Source organism: Harpia harpyja, chromosome 14 (genome assembly GCF_026419915.1).
Source record: "Harpia harpyja isolate bHarHar1 chromosome 14, bHarHar1 primary haplotype, whole genome shotgun sequence".
Taxonomy (NCBI): domain Eukaryota; kingdom Metazoa; phylum Chordata; class Aves; order Accipitriformes; family Accipitridae; genus Harpia; species Harpia harpyja.
The window spans coordinates 5,783,964-5,804,767 of NC_068953.1; the positions used below are offsets into that span (position 1 = coordinate 5,783,964).

General features: G+C 42.2%; 1 protein-coding gene across 1 annotated transcript in view; it reads right to left on the bottom strand.

Annotated features, from left to right (window-relative positions):
• Positions 1-438: 438 nt before the first annotated feature.
• Positions 439-20,804, bottom strand: part of HLF (HLF transcription factor, PAR bZIP family member) — a 38,500-nt gene continuing 18,134 nt past the window's right edge. Inside the window, exons 3-4 of the mRNA XM_052807856.1 lie at positions 8,725-8,945; positions 439-4,871 (exon numbers count right to left, since the gene is read on the bottom strand). Of these exons, the coding sequence (XP_052663816.1) occupies positions 4,656-4,871; positions 8,725-8,945 (437 nt within the window). The 3' untranslated portion in view covers positions 439-4,655. The remainder of the gene's footprint in view (positions 4,872-8,724; positions 8,946-20,804) is intronic.

A 20,804-nucleotide genomic window follows, 5' to 3' on the forward strand; every position in this document is an offset into this window, starting at 1 on the left:
AAATGATCACATCTCGATAAACAAAGTGTATCTAAAACATATATAAATATATATGTAACTGATGTAATACAGTGTACACTGTACTACTTCTCTATTGTTATATAGAAGTAAAATACTTTATTCAGATATAAAATAGTTCTAAATATACTGGAGTTAGATATATATTCTCTAGTCTAAATCCACGTCAGGTGTGGTTATCTCCAACAGTTAACTCTCGCAGCCGGGCTGCCCACGTCGCTCTGGGGCCTGGCAGGAGCTGGGGCAGGGTGGGGGGAACGTTTCCACTCCCAGTTACCCAGGGGCCATTTCCCCCCAGTGGGACAGAGCCCACGCTGGAGGCTACGGGCACCCACAGACCAGTGTATGGGGGGAGAAAAATTAAAATATACCCCCCCCCAAGGGATCCCAAGCCCTGATACACCAAAGCAAGCAGACAGGTGAGAGAAGAAAAATTTAAAAGTTTATTAAACATTAAGAGTAACAGACAAAAAAAAAAAAAAAGATTTGGGCTGAACAGCATACAGGATGCAATCCATTTCATCTCATACAGTTAATTTGATCTTATTTGTTAAACTTGTATTTAAACAGATGCTGTCTTGTGGTGTTGCCAGAAATACGATGGTTGATCACTTGTAAGTTTTAATACACTTTTTTTTTTCTTCACATAAAAAAAGTCAACAAAATAAAAATAAACTGCACATCTCTATTGTAAATTACATGCAAAAATAGTTTTAAAGCAATAATTGGGGTTATTACAAACCCACAGAGGCAAGATATTCAAATGTTAGGGGTCCTTCGGCACTCCTGACTTCATCCCACTTACGCTTGCAGCTACAGGGCGCGTTTGTGCTGGTCCCCGTAGGCACAACGGAGGAAGTCAAGCACGAAGCCTCGCTCAGGCGCCTTCCTTTCATTTTGAATTTCTTGCTTTTGTGGATTCAAGTCAGAACTTTATTTCCATGGTGCTAGGTTTAGTGACTTTAGCACCATTCAAAAAGAAACACACACCCCCCCCACTCCGCCTCCTCTGCCACGGGCTTTCCCACAGAGAGCCCCAAGGTGCTCGTATTCACAAATACGTCTCAAATTCGATTTCTTTTTAGAGGGCATTCTTTTTTAAAAAGAAAGAATTAATTTCTAAGTTTCAGCAAAAACAAAACAAAAAAAAGACGACAAGCATTTTACCAATGCCTACGGTTTAATAGAGGTCAGTGAATTATTTAGACACGCTATTAGTTATTCTGCAAATATATATATTTCTATTTTTATAAAATTACAATTTCATATACCTACAAGCTCCTTCATGAGCAACAAAGCCATCAGAGGTGTGATGAGCCCAGCTAACCTGTCCTTGAGAACTGAAAATGAGCTAAACTTTCATTTATTTGTTGCTGTTATTTGGGGGAAACAGCCTGGCTAGAGAACCTTTCTTTTTTCCAAGTTTTAGCCCACATATTTTGCCTTTTTTTTCTTCCCTCTTTTTTTTAAGAGTGAGCTTTTCAGAGGAGCCAGGGTACCTAACTCCCACGTTAAGAGGTGAGCGCCCAAGTCCCGCAGGCTCCTCTGAAAGTCCTCACCCCCCCAAAAAAAGAGAAGACACCAGCCTGCGCTGGGCCGGGTGCCCCGGCTGCCACCGAGCAGCCCTTCCCGCTCACTCCAGCACATTTCCAATCCCCGGAGCTGCGCACTTGCCCGACCGCCCTCCTGCACAGCGGGATGGGGCGAGGAGGCATCTGAGCGGCTTTGGGGCTGCTGGGCTGGTGGACGAGGTAGCTGCTGGAAACCCCTGTGCTCCTCTGTGGCTGTGACTTACTTAGTAACTCTGTGCTATCCAGCCTACAAAAACTACCATCTCCCACCCCTTCCCTGCCCAAAAGAAACAAAAGAATTATCTGTAATTTTTGCCCAAGCTGCCTTTTACATTTTAAAGAAAGTTTTGTGGTCACAATGCAACCCGCTGATGGCTCTAGCTAGGTACGTACCAGCTGATCTCACGCACACCGTTCCTGCTGTTCAAGCGTGCCCCCAAGAATAATCGCGGTGAGGGCGATTATAAGCTGTTGCAATTTGCTATGTTGCTGCTAAAAGTGTATCCACAGCAGCGGCTGGCTGAGCCCTGCCACAGTCACGCTTCTTCAAAAGGAAAAAAAATAAAGTTGATTTCATAGTGGCTATAGCAGATACACCGACTTGTGCCAAACACTGTCAGTCTCATTTCTCTACCCATGCATCCAGGGGCTTATACCGACCTTTAGAAAATAACTTACTATGCTTTAAACTTCGCTGCAGCACATGGAAATTCAATTTGCTGAATAAATGGTCCACAGGCAAGTACTGCACGTTAAGGGATGCTGAGAAGTCAGGTATGTTTGAGGAAAAATACCGGAAAAATGCCATTGATGCGAGGGTATTTTTAATGCTGAACAAAATGTTGAGTCCTTTGTAACAATCTCCTGAAGCATGAATAATGATTTAATGGAATGAACAACCTTTTTATTTGAAAATAATGTCAAAACACTTAGAAAACTGTGAGCAAGACATGTAGCACCGTATTTTCCTCACATGTTAATAACCGTATGCAGTACGTACAACTGTATACATGAACAGAGCTATTTATAAAAAAATTTCAGCTGGAAACAGATTCTAGCAGCAGCAGCAGATTAGAAATGATGATGAGCTTTTCTGTGTTATGTATTATTTTTCTGCCTTTACAAAATACTGTATTGTCCAATCAATAGTTGACTAAAATCCATGTTGTGCTTTGTCCCTGTTAAACAGTTTCTTTTTGTGTTTCTGATGGAAAATAATAAAGTCTCTCTTTTTCAGTAACATGGAACATCCTGCAAAGCCATATTACTTCCATAAAAATTTAGTTTAAAGCCCAGAACATGCCGGTGTGCCAGTGGCAGGCTTAAAATATTAAAGATTTAAAAAAAAAAAATCCAAAAAACCAACAGCCAACAAACCCCCACGCATTTCCTTTCTGTACAATACTGGAGAATATATACCTTTGCTATATATTTTAAACATGGAATAGCTTTTTCTTTTTGCTATATATATGTCTTTCAAAATACATTGTCAGTATTTGTACTTGAAAAATACTGTACAAAACAAACATATTATAATTATTCTGTATAAACTTTATACATTTTATAATATCTATCCTTTTGGTCTATAGTAAACACTTAGATTGATTGGATTAACCACAGTATATGACAACACCATCCCCTTCTGAAATACACCAGTGTCTCTTACATTCATTTTTCAGAAGTCCACTTTATATTAGAACATACGTGTTCAAAAGCAAATAGAGAGTTTAAAACAATAAAGTTCAGAACCATCAGTTCATGTCACACTCAAAGCAACAATCACTAGGAAAAATGGGCTTTGCAAACCAGTGACTTCTAACTGAATAAAAGTGATTTTTAAAACAGCAAGATATAATCCACAGAAAATATATTACAAAACATGGGAAAAAACAACTGAATTTAGGTCTTTATTTAATTTTTAATCACAAAATGGAACTTGAAGAAATGCACAACTAACTGAAAACAGAAAAACCCCTCTGATTTCAACATCGGATCTGAATTGATACTATTAATTTTGTTCTTGTTTCAACTAATTATCCTGCTTCTTATACATGCGCTCCCTATAGCAGGGATACAATTAGCATGCTCACGTTAATGTGTCTTTTACTTTTTAACGTTTTGTTAAAGACAGTAAAACTCCTCTTGGGTAGGGAAACCATCCTACGTCCACTAGGAACATCCGGGCAGCATGCGCGCTAGCGTACAATAGGATTATTGCTTCAGGTACAGACAGTGCAAAATACACACTCTGTGGTCTATCGATAGTACTCCTACCTACCTGGGGTCTGTGGAAATAAAAGGAACCTTAATAGCTATAGAGAAGCCATTATGGGATCTATCATGAGTATAGCTAACTCAGTCTAACAGCACTTTAAATCTGAAGACAATTATCACCAAAACTTAAAATACAACAAAAGCAATCTATAAATTAATATTTCTGCAGTGTAGTACTAAATTATTATTTGTGCACTTTATTAGCATGTTAACTTTTCTGATTAGACATACTTAAACAATAGCTTGTTACTCTCGAAAAAACTGAGATCTACTTTTTTTCTTTTTTCTTTTTTTTTTTTTCCTTTTTTTATAATTTATACTGGGATCTTTCCAAGTAAATCAGGAGGATGGAACTGGTTACAATAACATAAAACCCCTACTCTGAAGCAGCATTGAAAAAATATAATAAAAAGCTTACTATGGCGGTTCTCAACAGTCCAGGTAAAAATGTGGCACCCTTTGAAGAGGGCTTCATAAAAATGGGAAGTGCTAAGATGCGTGCGCATGCACACACACACGCACGCACATGCACACACACAAGCGCACACACACATATACAGACGTGTGAACACACATGTGCACACATACGCAGGTACACGCATACGCAAACAAAAAAAAAATACGTAAGTCAGTTTTGTTTCTGCTTCTGGTAAAGTGCTGAAGACAGAAAGGTTGGTTTGGGTGTGGTGCTATCAAACAGGAAACACATTGTCCATCTATTCAAATGCCAACCCGCAACAAAAAAAAAAAAAAAAAAGAAAAAAGAAAAAAACCCCACTCCCCCCCTTGAATTTACAGGGGGCCGTGTCGAGCTTCGTACTTTGCAAGGACGTTCTTGCATTTGCCCAGCTCTTTCCGTAAGTCGGCCACCTCCTGGCGGAGAGCCGAGTTCTCCTTCTCCAGAAAAGAGGCGCGGATGGCGATCTGGTTCTCCTTCAGCCGGCGGGCATCCCTCGATCGCTTAGCAGCCATGTTGTTCTTTCTACGCCTTGCCCAGTATTTGTCATCCTGCTCATTAAACACAGAGAGAAACAAACAAGATATTAGATTTCAGTAAACTGAGCAGCCACCAGGATGTGCTCTTAGCCACAGCCTCCGGACTGGGGATGACAACTCCGCACATTTTGCTTGCCTGGCCCAGTGAGCCTTGACAGTGCCAGGCACTGCTGGGACACAAGTTACAGATTTACATGGGATAATCCATCCAGGGAGCACAGATGCCTGCGCATGTTTCTGTCAAAATGTTTATGCTAACCCCCTCATCCTCTTGACTGTGAATTCCTCCAAGGAAAAATGAAACAATATTCCAGTGGTACAATTCATCTCACAACTACGCTGACCTAGTTAGCACATCCACCTTCGCATGTGATGACTCACTCTCTACCGGTTGCTGGAGCAGTAATAATTATCTCTTGTATGTCCCTGCTCATCTTTGCCAGCCAATACCTGCTTCACTCTGTTTGTTGGTATCATCCATTTCATAGAATCACAGAATGGTTTTGGTTGGCAGGGACCTTAAAGATCATCTAGTTCCAACCCCCCTGCCACGGGCAGGGACACCTTCCACTAGAGTGGGTTGCTCAAAGCCCCATCCAACCTGGCCTTGAACACTTCCAGGGATTTTGTCTCCTTTTTCTGTTCAAAGCTCTTTTTCTACAGAGCCATAAAGCATTCCTGTTTGCACCTAGAACAGCAAGTCACTGGAAGAGGATTCCTTGGCACAATGATGATGGCTGCTTTGGTACCGCAAGGAGACTAGCAAATGCCCTGGTTTCAGCTGGGATAAAGTTAATTTTCTTCATAGTAGCTAGTATGAGGCTATGTTTTGGATTTGTGCTGGAAACCGTGTTGGTAATTCAGGAATGTTTTAGGTATTGCTGAGCAGTGCTTACCCAGAGCCAAGGCCTTTTCTGCCTCTCACCCCACCCCACCAGTGAGGAGGCTGGGGGGGCACAAAGAGTTGGGAGGGGACACAGCCGGGACAGCTGACCCCAACCGACCCAAGGGATTTTCCAGACCATATGATGTCATGCTCAGCATATAAAGCTGGGGGAAGAAGAAGGAAGGGAGGGATGTTCAGAGTGATGGCGTTTGTCTTCCAAAGTCACCATTACATGTGATGGAGCCCTGCTTTCCTGGAGATGGCTGAACATCTGCCTGCCCCTGGGAAGTGCTGAATGAATTCCTTGCTTTGCTTTGCTTGCGTGCACAGCTTTTGCTTTACTTATTAAACTGTCTTTATCTCAACCCACGGATTTTCTCACTTTTACTCTTCAGATTCTCTCCCCCATCCCACTGCGGGGGGAGCGAGCGAGCGGCTGTGCGGGGCTTAGCTGCCGGCTGGGGTTAAACCAAGACAGTACAATAGGCTTTGACCATTGAAAAAAAAAAAACATTTTCCAGAAATAGGTCCACTAACCTCTGAAGTTTCACAAGCTAACACATTCCCAAAATGTTATCCCTAAAGACTTGGCTCTAGGAGATCACCTTACTGCATTGGTGCATCAAAGGCTTTAAGTAAATAATTTAATTTTACCTGATTTTTCTACTCTTCCAATGAAGTGGCCTTCAGTGAAATGGCAGCTTCAATGTGGCCTTGAAACTGAATTAAGTTCTAGAAATTTGGAACAACTCAGTAAATACGAAGTAGGCAGATTCTCTCACGAAAAGTGAAATTCAGCCCCCTGCAGAATAAGAGTGACGCAGCCATTCAACCCTCAAATTGCCTGGTCATGTCATATAGCTCAAACTTTCCCTCCAGAGTATTCCTCCTTTTTTGTATGCTTACATTTCCTTGTGTGGCTCTCTTGTTTCACCAGGCATGGGAGCACACCACCATATCCACTCCAAGGCACAGGAGCCATCTGCTCCTGCGTTGCACTGAATAGACAAATACCCCACCACTCCTCTGTCTTTCAGCATGAAGCATGCCAGGCCTAACGCCACTGCTCTGCATCGTCTCCTGTTGCTTCCATAAGGCAAAGCAAGAGCGAAACGACTGCTAGAAGTACTCTAGAACTGCTTTATATTAGTTTAGCTTAACAAGGTGTGCAGCAATGTTGATTTGGAGCCAGTGTATATCTAAATTGCTCTTCACCTGTACTTAGATGGGACCCACAAAAATCCTCTTAAAAACAAGCATGCAGCAAAAAGCTATGACCCAAATCTTGTTTATAATTTCCCATCTCATTCTACTGTATAAAAATCAGCTTTAAGCAATTTATTAGTGTGCCACCTAGGCTTCATCCCTCTTTATTTTAACAAATTGCTATGGCAAATCCCTTAATCCAGGCCTGAAAGAGGTAAGGCTGGCATTTCAAAATCACATGCAACCCAGAGACGATTGACTGGTCTAATCTGCTTAACCTCCCCCAGAACTCAACAGCCGTTCCACATGCCAGGGCAGAAGCAGCACTTGGGTCAAGCACTCTGAAATGAATCAAGGGCAACTGATGTGATTATCTCAGGGAAATGAGAGACCCTGAATTTCTAGGCTGAAAACTTAAGTGCCCCACTGCTGCATGTAAGACACTGATGTCTTCCACCTCTGGCATGGAGTAGTCCAACAGCATCTTTGGCAAAAGTTTGCTTTGACGAATAAGGATACCTAGGAGATATCACAAAATGACAAATGGTACCAAGGAGCAAACTCCAGCCTCCTTACGCCCACATAGCCATTTCTGTATCAAACACCTCTCTTTAGGCAGACCTCTTGGCACACTGCAATGCCAACAGAGCATCATTTGTAGTAAAAGTTGCCCAGGTAAGTAATGGCATGGAGCAGATAAACCCTTCTAAACGAAAGCTGAGGATACTACAGACAAAGTGACAGCAACATACCACGTGAACACTACTGGAATTGTGATTTCTATGCTTTTAACCTGCACAACAGTATCCCTAGGGATAAAAATAGCGAATAGCATCAGCTTCTTTCCCTAATGCTATCAATCTGGTGTAAACACATGGCACCCCAGTCTCTTCACACACGCAGCCAGGGATTCCCACCGACTCCAACAGCCTTTCAGTCTGTGTCTTGGGGGGCAGCAGCAACAGTAGAACAAAATTCTGCACTGACTAACTCTGATAAAAAAGATCTTATTGGAAATCACATACTGGGAATAGAATCTTGCAAATAATGACAATTTTCACAGTCGTTTGGTAAGCTGAATCAGTTGATCAATTTGCTCTGCTCTCTTCATGCTCTTTGCTCTTCACATGTCAGAAGCGGTGAGAGGCATAGACAAGGGTGCTTTCTTTTTAAATATTGTATTATTACTATATTTTAAATATTGTATTAAAATACACTTCTCAGCAGAATACTTTTGTTCTGTTTTCCTACAACTAGTTTAGATTCTTTCACCTAGATTAGTAGTGTTTACTATAGTGTTCCCATTCATTATTAAACACAGACCTAAAGCAACTTCCAAACAAGATACAATATACTTCATTCTGTCATTATCAGGGACCTCCATGGACTCTGCCAGAGACGGGTTCTTCCTTGAAGAATTCACAGTCTATGCTGATGAGACAGACAGAGGACAGAGGAAAAGGAAACATGATCAGACTGTTTCATAAGTGGGAAATATGGGACAAAGTAAGCCTGTCTAAGGTCACGCAGGAAGTTTCTGGCATACAAAGGAAATGAATATTGATCTCATGAATTTCAACTGTTGCGTAACTAATAAGGGACATCCTCCCCTCAGTCTTATTCAGAACTTTTAACAGTTTTATTCTACAATGTCGTATTTAGTCTGGCAAATTTAGCTTACATGAGAAAACAGATTCATGCTCCAAACCTGTATCTCAGAAAGTAACTGTCACAGAGTCTGTACGAACAACCTCGTCACCAGTTCCAATTTACCTTCAGGTCATCTGGAATGAAGACTTTGCGAGCCTTCTTAATCATCGGCTGTGGTTTCAGCTCTTCTTCAGAGAATTTGCGCTTACGAGGGTCAAACATCTCCTGGCCAGGAATACTGGAAAGAGCAAGATCTGCAGGGTCAGGTTCATAGCCAACAGGAACTTGGATAGTCTCAGGATCGATAGGACTTGGTGTGTTTCGGTTTGCTGGCAAGATCTGACCTACAGAAAAATAAAGGATAAATTCAGCTATGTTAGAAGAAAATACATAAATAGTATCACTGAACATGGACTTTAGAAGACCTCTAAATACAAGCAATAATTCTTTAAGCTTTCACTGTAAATTTGGTATCTACTCTTGCTAAATATTAGCTCGTCCATTTTGTAGGGTGCATATTCAGACATGCTCATGCTGTTATTTTCAGAATTGGTTCCTAATTCTGGTTGCTAATCTTGGATGCCCATGTAAGATCACTGAATGCAACACTGAGTTGCACTAGACTGCAGGCAGAAGACGTATTGCTCCAACCCGTGCCACTTCATTAAGATCACGTCCTCAGGAACAAATCATAAGTACTGTCATTTAGCTCCGATTTATCCACCACACTGTAACCCTTCTCAGTTTTCTCATACGCACATTACTTCATATATACCTTTGAGGGTACATTTAGTTTTTACAATCAAACAACATACAGTACAATATCTCATGAAAATGTACTTTCAAGCTGTGCTGAAGCACTCCACTAAGGAGACCGCTATTTTCTGTGAAATCCTACTGGTGATATTCTAAAAGAAAGTGAAGGAAACTAGCAACATGGAAGGCTACAATGACTACCAAAAGATGCTCTGCAAAAATGAAAAAACACTTATTTATACCATGTTGCTCTTTTATGGCATATAAAAATCCAACAAAAAGGAGCCTATGCCCAGAAAAGAATGCTACCCTCCCCCCCATTTTTCTTTTTTAATCTTAGATATAGCCTTCAAGATCCTACAGCACCAATTCAGGCACCATTCCCACTAAAAGTCCAATTTAATATCTCAACCAGAAATAGGCTCCTAAAGTCAGCTGCCTAAACATGGACTATCCCTGGGGGCAGAATTTTCAGAAGTTTTCACATGCCTCAGAAGTACAAGCCTCACAGACTTCAGAGGGAGGACTTCTGATTGAAGCAGATATTCTTTTATAATTTTGGCTATTAGCTAATTCACTTTGACTTTAGAGATATGACAGTTTTCATAACTATACAAACATCCTGCAACTGCATAATATTTCCTTATTTGTGCCCGCATCTGCAATATTTAGGGTGTAAAATGGTAAACATCGAATGTCGTTTCTAAATCCAAACCAAGGCCAGCGTTAACAATGAAGTTTTTATTTTAATCTAGAAGATCGCGGCAACAATATTGAAACTGCAGAGAAAATGCACCGGGGAATTGCGTTGCGCAAACCAGGGCTTGCTAACAGGGAGCTTGTCTTTTGGAACTCCTATTTTAAACCAGCGCTGATAAAATCAGCTTCCAGGAAAAGCTAGTAAGGGCCTGGGAGAAAAGAAAAGGAGGATCAAAGTCATTAAAATAAGTATACATCTATTGGAGAGCGAGCCAGAGGAAAGGATCCGGCTACCCGCATTGTACCAACAGCAGAGCGCTTCCTCCTCTGCCTCCGGACCCGGCGCGCCACTGCCAAGCCCTCGGTGCTGAAAACTCGACATTTCCTGCTGTGCCTCGTTAATTAACATCAGAAACCACGGCCTGCCCGACTGCCGGCCACAGGGGCGGCGGCAGGCAGCCGTAGGGCAGCGGTCTCTCCCCTCGCTGCCCGCCCGGGGGCGCGCCCGGCCGCCGCCGCCGCTTGGCCGGCCCCGGGATGGAGCCGGGGCGGCGCGGGGGGGAACCGTGTTCCTCAGCCCCCGGCCGCGTACTCCTGCGAGCGGAGCGAAAAGGAATGGCGGGGGAAGGGTACGGCAAAGGACAGAGGCTGCTCCACCTCGGGTGGTGGGTTTTCACAAGCAAGGCGCTTCAGCTCTCCCTGGAGAGGGCTGTGATTGATGCACGTGTGTTTAAAACGTGTCTACGTCTAGTAAAGGGACGACGACGACGACACACGAGCCCGGCTAGGAACTGCTTTAAAGCCAGCCCAAACGGCTCAGTGCACCAAGGCATTTTTGTAGCCTTGCTTTAAATGGATAGCTAATCTCATTTCAGATACATGGGCTGGCAGAAACAGGCTTATTTAAAGGATTAAATGCAGGAAAGCTTCCTTTGATGTGAATGCACTTGTACCAGAGCAGCCAGATTTTTTTTTTAATGCAGACAAATATATAGACATATGCACATACAAATCTTGCAAATTCTGTAACACAGATAAAAACGAAGCAAGACACTAGCTCTGAATACTTTTATAATATTTCTGGTGAGCATGCAGGGTGTTTTTAGAAAGTCAAGTGGATTGTGACATCTGCCCCAGCTTTCTAATTGCCCTAAACAAAAGACCTGTATTTAAATATTGCTGAAGCTCTAGATAAATGATACTATGTAAACTGATACCATGTATCTGTAATGTGCCATATTACACAACTACATGAGCTTTGTAATCATTGGCCTCAAGAAATTTTACAATATCTCTCTGAAAAAGGAAAAGGCAAAAATGCTCCTTTTAAACACGGGAAATGGAGTTATTGCATCTTACGAATGCAATAGCAAAATAAAGGAAAGAGCAATGTATCTCCAAGGTGATCTGGGAGAAGAACCTACAGCAATCAAGGTCCTGCCTTGCTCCCTACATGCACACATTTCACTTCCCCCGGTCTAAGAAGCTCTCACTACTAAAGACCCGGTCCTTCAGCAAACATAAAATGTCCCAGGTGCCAATGCAAAGCTCATTCAAGGTGAATGCTATTCACTAATGCAAAGCCTGAGCAAATCATGCACACAGCTAAACGTTCATCACCTACGAGCCTGAAGACTATTGCCCTGTGGGATATTCCACAGTGCACGCACACTTCTCTCAGTCTATGCGGGTTGACTCTCCCTTCTGTCACAATCCTGTAAACAATCAGGAACTCCACTGAGAACAACAGTGTTAATAAGGGTGTCTAAAACGCCAGGCAGAAAAACCAGTATTTCCTTGTCCAGCGTTTTACGTTAGGCAAGTCTTGGCACTTGGTATCTTTTCATTTATTCTATCAAGTTTTGCCAATAATACAAGCCAGGAACCTGTCTTTGTTAGTTTACTGGCTAATGGCCATTATATCTCCGTGGTGGTGGAACTTGTCGTAACCCAAGACGACAGTGTGGGTTGTGCTGGACTTGGCACTGCTGTTACTGCAGAAGTACAGTACGTGGCCTCACGTTACATTGCTCTCCAAGCTCCTCTCCCCGTGTGTGCATAGCACTTTAGCTGTGCATCCCTCTGCCAAATTTGTTCAGGGTGTTATTTTTATGCACTAAATTCCTCGCAATCAGAGGTAGGTCAAATAAGCACAGCAATCTGAACGTCATGTGCCCAGCAGCCGACTAATCCTCCCATCAGCAAGCTTCACAGCTGTCACAACATCCAGAGAAAGAGCTGGTCAGAGGCTGTGATGCACAAGGAATGAGCCAAGGAGGAAGCCTACACCACCAGCTGCCAAGGCTGGGCGAAGGTAAAGCACCTCACTGCTCAGCATCAGGAGCCAGATGCCTTTGTTGCCAGTCTCTGCATTATTTAAACACTCTGCACTCACAACAGCGGCCAAATTTTCACAACAGTGAAGTGGCTGGACTGTTTAATGTGCTTAGCTTTGTTCTCAATGGGGGCTGACGATTGCCAAGTGTTTTGGAAAGAACTTAGCCCCTCTATTTAAGTTGCTGAAACGCGAGCTCTTGAACATTAAGCTCTTTTGGAAATCCAGCTGCAGAACTCCACGGTGGTGGTGGATGCAAGCTGGGAACAATGGTTAATGGAAACTTCCCTTCATACCACCCTAGTGATGCGTCTCAACCATGGCCTGGAGAGACCGCAACTATCTCAACACTGGCCTTTTGTCTGGAGACTTTCCCACTTGTAGAGCTCCACTCAAGCAACACTGAGTATGCCAGGACAGACATAGCTCCAGGTGTCTCCTGGCAAAGGGATCAGCAGGTTTTGATGGCCCCGGCAGCAGTTACAGCTGCCCCAACTTCTTGCCTTTGCAAATGCTCTTGGTGTTGCTCTGGCAAATATTAGCAATAGTGAAAATTTTCCAGAAAGAAGGACTTGAAAGAAAGTTGGCTGTTCTAACCCTTTCAGTCCTCCTCCTCCTCCCAGCAGAGACTGCCAGTGAGGAAGTCCAACGTAATGGCAATATTTTCAGTGTGGTTCCTTGTTCAAAGAGAAATGGACTGAGGCCATTCACTTGTGTCATCTAGGTCACCAAACAGCTGGTAAAAAAAAAAAAAAAAAAGGCAGCTTTAAATTGCTTGCAATAATTAAAATTCACAATTCAAAAGTACAGCAGCATTTTTATATACCTACAAAACCAAAATGCTGATCTGGTATCGTGGGGAGCTCAATCACTGTATCCTGACTCTTAATTTCCCCCTTTTGAAACATCCCACCTACCAGCTGTGCTCAGGAGAGCTAAGACAGAAATAACCTCTTCAACTGCATCACTGCTTGACAGACTTGTTATTTGTATTGCAAGAGATCCCCGGTGAATTATGTGGAACTCAATTTTGAATCATTCCACTCCAATAGAAATGTGCCTGATTTTCAGAAAATCTCCCTTCTTGCAGCCCTTCCACACTTTTCATCAGCTCAACAGCTGGCTGGAGAACAGCAACAGGAAAAAGAAAAGAAAAGGGAGTAGAAATGTTCTAATCAAAGTATTTTCCCCTATTTTTTTACACATATGTTGGAGGGACAGAGGATTTTCTCATTCAATTTATTAGCAGCCCAGAGATAAAAATATGTGTTTGCTAATAATTTTTCCTGATATAAACTAAAGGCACTTTGGGTATGTCAGACTATATAGTACCGCAGTTAAATTGACAGATAATCCTCACCCAGAGCTGCTCCAGAGAACCCCACTGCTCTGCCGACTATCCACTTGGCAGCTGGCCAGCTTTTTGGGATAGTTGTCTTACTCCAAATCACAGCCTGTCCCGGACTAATCTGTCATCTATTTCTGCATTAACCCTTCCAGCCTCTAGGAAAAGTTATCTCAATGCTGAACTCAAGGCAGCGTGCAGGAATTGAAACAGGCAAAAATCCCCACAGGCAGTAAAGTAAAAGGAGTATTCTGGAGACCAAGATTTATCTAAGGACAGTATCTTGTCACATTATAATTCCTCAGTTACAGTATTATAAGCATCATCTAATTTCCCTGCTATTAGTATTTTAGTGTCTTCCAGAAACCAAAACAATTACCTGGACAGTAAGACCATAATCTATACCAGCACTAAAGGGAATTACAAGCCACACTGTCTGATCTTCCAGCTCTCACATGGCAGGAAAAAACCAACCACTCTCTGCCTGGAGGTGAAGAAGACACTTCACCCCTGGGTGTATCTATGTAACCAGTTATTAGAGGAGCTTTATTTTCTTCCGAAGCAACAGGAGATCAGTGTATTTTGACCAGTGCTCCAACCTGGCACAGACATTCCGCTATTTCTTATCTTACACAAACTTGATTCTGCTGAACATGGGGTGACTGCAAACACTTCCTGTGGAAAGAAGGATCTTAATCCAATGCAACCACAACATACTCGCTCCTCTTAACACACTAAAAGACTGGCACATAAAAGTGTTTTTAAAATGTGTACTTTTCAAAGATATCAGCGTTGTTTACAAACCTTGTGCATTTAATTATAAAAGAATTGTCATTTCCCCTCTCAGCATTGTGTGCCTCCCGCTCTGGGCCCCTACAGTATTATTACAGGCAGGACTGGTAGTTTTACTAAGATTGTCTGACACTTCCCATTAGAGGATGCTGCCTTCAGTTCCTTAGACCTCTGCCAGATTTCAACCATTCTGTTTGGATTTGTGTGTGCCAATTACATTTATGCCAAAATGGTTCTACAGTTTCCCGAAAAAGGTTCAGCAAAAATACTTTGTTTTGAACCTGTTAAAAATTTCTGGTAAACTTTTCACTGAACTGTGCTAGTGGTTTGTGCACTGGTAGAGAGGGCAGCTCCTGGATCAATGTTGTTTGCCTTCTTAAAATCTACTGTGTGCATGCTAAGGCTGGGTGAGAAAGGGGCAATTTCAGTAAGTGATTAGGACTCAAAGTTGGGAAGGGGGCAAGGACGTGAGGAAGGCAAGGATGAGGGAGACTGGTAGCCAAAGAGGAGAGGGGTAGAGCCTGGAAGAGGAAGGCAGCTTCAGCAGAGGCTGGCATGAACGTGTTCAGTAGAAGAGCATCATTGAAGGGAACAGGGTAGGAGAGCGCCTGTGCTGATGGTACAAACAGCTCCAGATTCCTGAGTCCCACAGATCCTCTTCCATCAGCAAATAGTGAAGTGCGCTGGCAAAGTGCCCCGTCCCCCTTCAGCTTCTTACAGCGAGAGTAAGTTGTCATCCTCTACTCAGTCCAAGCAGCAGGACGCTGTGGGGTGCTGTCAAGTCCATTCCTACTCATTTCCAATGTGCCTGTTGTAGGGGTGGCACATCAGAAAATCCAGGTTGTCTTTTCCATTTGTTTTTAAAATTAAATGCAAGAGTTGTTCTAAGCAGCACAGTCATGGTTGCAACAATCTTTAAAGTTTCAATCACATACTATTTTTTCTAGATTCTTTCCCCATTCAGGAGGCACTTGTTTCACCCGTTTGGATTTATCCAAATGGACCCATACATTATTTGCCACAAATTATTCCAACCTCCTGCAGAGACACAGTTACCAACTTTTCAACAGTTCCCTCCAGCATTGACGACTACTGCATCTACGTGCTTCATAGAAACAAATTTTTCCCCACAAGACCCCCATGAAAGAAGAGGCAGCACTTCTTTGCAGGTGAAGGACAGAAGTACAGACATTTTAAATCAAAAGTATGCAGCCAGCCTCTCAGGTTAGCTAACACTGTAGGCATTGTCTGCATTTCAAATCAACTCTCACCAAGTTTTCTTGCAGGTTGGGGGCTATACACTGACACAAGTGAGGGCCGCCCAAGTTATTAAACTGAGCTCCTCACAAAAAGGGAAGCAAACATGCAGTGTGACAAGTAATGGTAATCACATAATCAAATGACTTGCTCAGAATTCTGTTGAAACTCCGTAGCAAAATCCAGTCTCTCTAGACAAAATCCTTCTGTCCTTCCTGCCAGATTTTCCCTTCTCCTCCTGCCGTTCCCCGCATCCTCTCACATCTGCAGTAAATGAGGTCAAGATCCAAGATCCTACAGACAACCGCTTCCTTCCTGATACAGCCCTGATTCAACCCAGAGCTGGTCTGACCTCTGCTTTCAAAAAGGGAAAAGGGGAAAAAGAGGCTATAATGTAATTAAAGCCTGCATCTCCAGGCAGACAAGGGAGGGGGGGGTTGCTATCTGAAGCTGGACACGTGGCCTTCGGTCAAGTGTTTGCAGGCTTTTGAAGGCTTGACTTTGCAACTCCTGCATGTGGTTAGCATAATGTGCATGTAATATGCTATGCCTGCTGTGCCAGTAACATTCTGCCCTTCAAAAGCAATAAACAAACAAATATGAGGCACCACCAGGTAGAATTCTCCACTATGTCTACTGGACTTAAGACTCTACTCTTCTGTAAGATCCATACTCTGAAAACCTTACCCTATCTTTAGCCTGTGTGAAGGCAGCACTTAGCTCAATGAGGCCCCATTTCTGAAAGCTACTAGGAAATCAAACTTTTATTCTCTCCCAAACCAGCTGCTGCAAGATGCCTGAAAGTAGTTGTTCCTGTTCTGCACATTTCCCTTGCAGAAGCACTACACACAGAAACAGAGGGTTTGATCCTGCTCCCAGGACATTGCACAGGGATTTTCAAATTCTTGAAAAGCATGAAATCCACAGCCCTCTTAAACACCTTTCTGATTGTTTGTAGGGTGCTGCTTTCCTTACAAAGATAGGCCAAAATGGCACTCAGCAGGGACAGGGCCTGAAGAGGAGCTGCAGGGAAGAACATTCGGATAGGTATTTAATTTTGATTTAGACTTGGCTTAGAAGCACATTTCACTTCAAGACACTGATATTCTCTGGTGCATTGGAGCTTCGTGACATCCTTTGGCATATCTGTGTATATTTTCATTAATCAGTAATTCACATACAGTAAGGTTCCTCAAAAAGTACAATTCTTCTCTCTTTTCTTAAAGGGAACATTCCAGAGAAGCATCAGAATTGTTAGCCTGTTCTGAATGAGAAAAAAAGATCCACTTTTTTTTCCTTGGACAATTACATACCCACCTTTAATAAACCAATCTCAAACAGTAGATTTTAGATAGAGCCCCTGCTTTAGATAACAGCCTCATATGGCATCCATAAATATTCCCTCACATGGAATACCACTCAAAACAAAGACAACACTTGTCTTCAAGATGCATTCATGCCACTGCCAATGTGCTCTGCAAGACTCCAGACCAAGTGAGTTCCTCTCACATTGTTCTATTTATTTGGCTAATGAGCATCCAGGACAGCACGCTCTCAGTCAGTAAACAGGTCTTGCAAAAAGCCATCGTGTAATCCTGGAATCATATGCAACCCATGACTCATGTATCTATTACCCAGTTCTGGTACCCAAACCCATCTTGCTTGGGTGTGTTATCAAAACACAGCCAAGCGAGATTTGAAATGGCATGGAAAAGCCACGTGAAACAGGTACATTTCCTCTAACTCCCAATCAGTAGCTAATGGCAAGCCTGAGAGACAGACAACAGATGCTATCTCTGAATACATCCCTTAAGGAAAAGGGGTCACTAGACAGAGTTACAGGAACTTGCAAATCTCGTCCTCTCTCTTGATCTGTTTTGTACACACAAATCTGAACTATCTGTTGCAGTAGCTTTTTATTTTTACTTTTTTACATTTTTTGTTCACTAAAATGAAGTAGACTCTTTATGTGACAAAACTAAATTGATGCTTTATAGACGGTGATTTGTATAAAATAATCATATTTTAAGAAGTAGAGATGCCAGAATGGGGACACGCTGTTCCCATAACCTTCTAAGTAAGACTAAGTACATTTTCTTTTCTCTCTGCCTTAAATTAGGACCCTCTAACATGTTTTGGAAAAAAATAACCACCACAAAACAAAACAGCAAAATCCAAAAACTTATATTTGGTTTGTTACAGCCCAGTAACTTCAGGGGTCTAATTTGCTTTTAGGTACTAGTTTTATTCCCAATGAGCACACAGAAAGAAAGCACAAGGGTGTGCGGTTGTATCTTTTTCTCTATTGATAGATTCATCTTCACTTATAAAGTATACAAACGCATCAGTCTCGGGTAGTCTGAAAAATGGGTCAGAGGAGGAAGGGAACACGTAACCACGGCTTAGGGAAAATTCCAGGAGAACAGACTGTTGCATACGGACATTACCCATGTGTCCATAACTACTTCTTTACAGCTGCTGCACAACACAGGTTTTTGTGGCACATTAGACACAGGCAAAACTAGGGAACTTCAAAAAGCAAGTCTGATTAAAAGAAATGATGACACTGTTCACTAGGCAAGACATTCTTATAAATTCACTTCTAGATATGAGAGAGTCATCTAGCACCAGAAAAGGGCAGAAACTAATATGCTGAGGAGTCTCAAAAACCAAACTAATGCCTGCAAGGATTTCTGCACCCAAGAACAGCAGTCACATTTTTACAGAAAGACAAAGTGAGCAAAAAATCTCAGGGAAAAGTGACCAGAAAAAGCAACACATACCAAAATCTTTACATTTTTATCTCTTAAAAATAGTAGCAGTGAAAAAGGTTGGTGATGGAATATTTCTTGAAGAAATCCTGGAATCCTAATATTTTCCTTCTGACATCCTCTGCAAACTGTCCATAGCCCTGAACTGAGACTCTGAACACACTACGTACAACAGACATGCAGAACCTGTGAAGATTTTGAACTATGTCAAAAATGAAATGAGAATGCCCCAAGACACAGAAGTCAAACCTCCTTCCATCTATTGAGCAGTGTGTTTATTGTAATGCCTCAGGAGGTTTCTCAGCAAAACAGATCAGTGAAACTCAACTTGACTGCCATTTCTTTCAAACTCTTTTCCCCCAATTCACAAGTAATAGAGATTTTACTTCTGCTATCACACAGACCGTGGCTCTCTATTGCCAATTAATGATAAAAATATTATGAATAAATTAAGTCAATACATTTAAAAAAATCAATATATTAAAAATAAAAATATATTTGAGTGTAACCTTGAGACCAACGTGAACTGGCAAATCACTTATCAATTCACTGCACATGGGAGGTTTTAAACATACGTGTCTGCATTTTATAAATATACATAAACAGAGGACCCTGTTCACTGGAAATTATCATTAAGAAAAGCGTAAGCCAACAGCAGCCTTATTTACAGTCACCGTATTTTCAATATGGTATTCTTCTTCCAGTAACCATAGCTGCAAATTTCAAAACTAGTTGCTAATCCAGACATACCAAATAAATTTCAAACAATGTCTTGGCACTGAAACATTTCTTTAATGGAGACCCTTCTACCCCCTTCGAATACAGTAAATTTCATAGAAGCCTCTGCCCACCTGGGAACAAAGGCCTCTGCGTGCTGCACTGGACTTGGCGCTTCCCAGCAGCCCGACAACCAGCTCAACACCATTCTCATTAAAAACAATGTGTTTTTCTACTTTCATAGGCAATGCATCACTGGTATGGAACACCACTGTTTCAGGTTTATTTGGGAGGGGGGAAGTGCCAATGTACTTACTTATGACACCTTCAGCCTCTACAATACTTAACAATTTATATTAAATATAACAGTGCTTTACTAAAAGCTGATTCCCACAGAAGCAAATTGACTGGTCTGACTTCCTTTTTACAGTGGTGGTCATCCCATTCTCTATACAGGATACCTGTGAGACAGCATAGGCCTTACAGTATTTTGTTGTCCAAGGCCTTTGAGAGAATTTGGGGGGAGGACAGGACGTGACACAATCCTTCATGTTATTTCCCTCCTATTCACCAGGTCACCTGTAGGCAAAGACACTGCAGGCTCCACTGCTCCTGCAGAACTCCCACTACGTGCCCCTGCTGAATACAGGATTGGGTCTGCAGGAGTTGGCCATGCAGAAAAAGGTGTATCTGTGCCCAAATGAAAGGAGAAACACTGGAGAGTTGGAAAGGACTGCAAGCTGAGGGCAGCAACAATTCATAGGCTTGGAAAACTATGTGGGCTTTACCTTTTACACTCCTGTTAACTCTGATTTTCATGAAGTAGGTGGTGTTGCTACAGCAACTGTCATATCACATCATTTCTGCTGTCTCTGTCACAGAGATCATCTTATTTTATCTTAAACTCAGATATGCAGCTTTTCTTCTTCTATTCTAAAGCCCTCTATATTTTGGATATAAAAAATTACACAAAACAGAGCTGTGCCATATAAATAATATTTTTTTAAAATGTAGCAAAGCTTACAGAACATTTTTATTTGTTCTCCTTTTACAAATGCAGAAGGAATAAAGAAAACAGCACTGACCAGATTTATGGTGCTCCAGAATTTCAGAAATAAATTAAGAGCTGGTCTCATGATAAAAATGCTTTGTGCCACCTTTAATGTGTTCTTCCTACAGAAGCTAACCCTGTGTTCTTGTGCACTTCACCAGAAGTAACTCATCTATTCACAGTTGAAAACATCTTGCTTCCTCATGCCCAGGTCATTTATGTACATACATACCACACAATTCACACCCAGCTTAGATGATGCTGCCCATCCATCGCACACAACACGCTGTTCAACTTGCATACCTCACCTGCTTAACCTGCAGCCTGGAAGAAGCATCTACTGAAGCAGAAGTTTCAAGCCATCTTTACCTGTTTCAGAAGGTTTGTCCTAGCGCCTAGGGATGAGGTGGCCATCCGGCTTTGCAGCTCCCTTGCTCAGTAACCCCGAGAATTTGGCTCTACCTCCTTTGCCTCCATTTT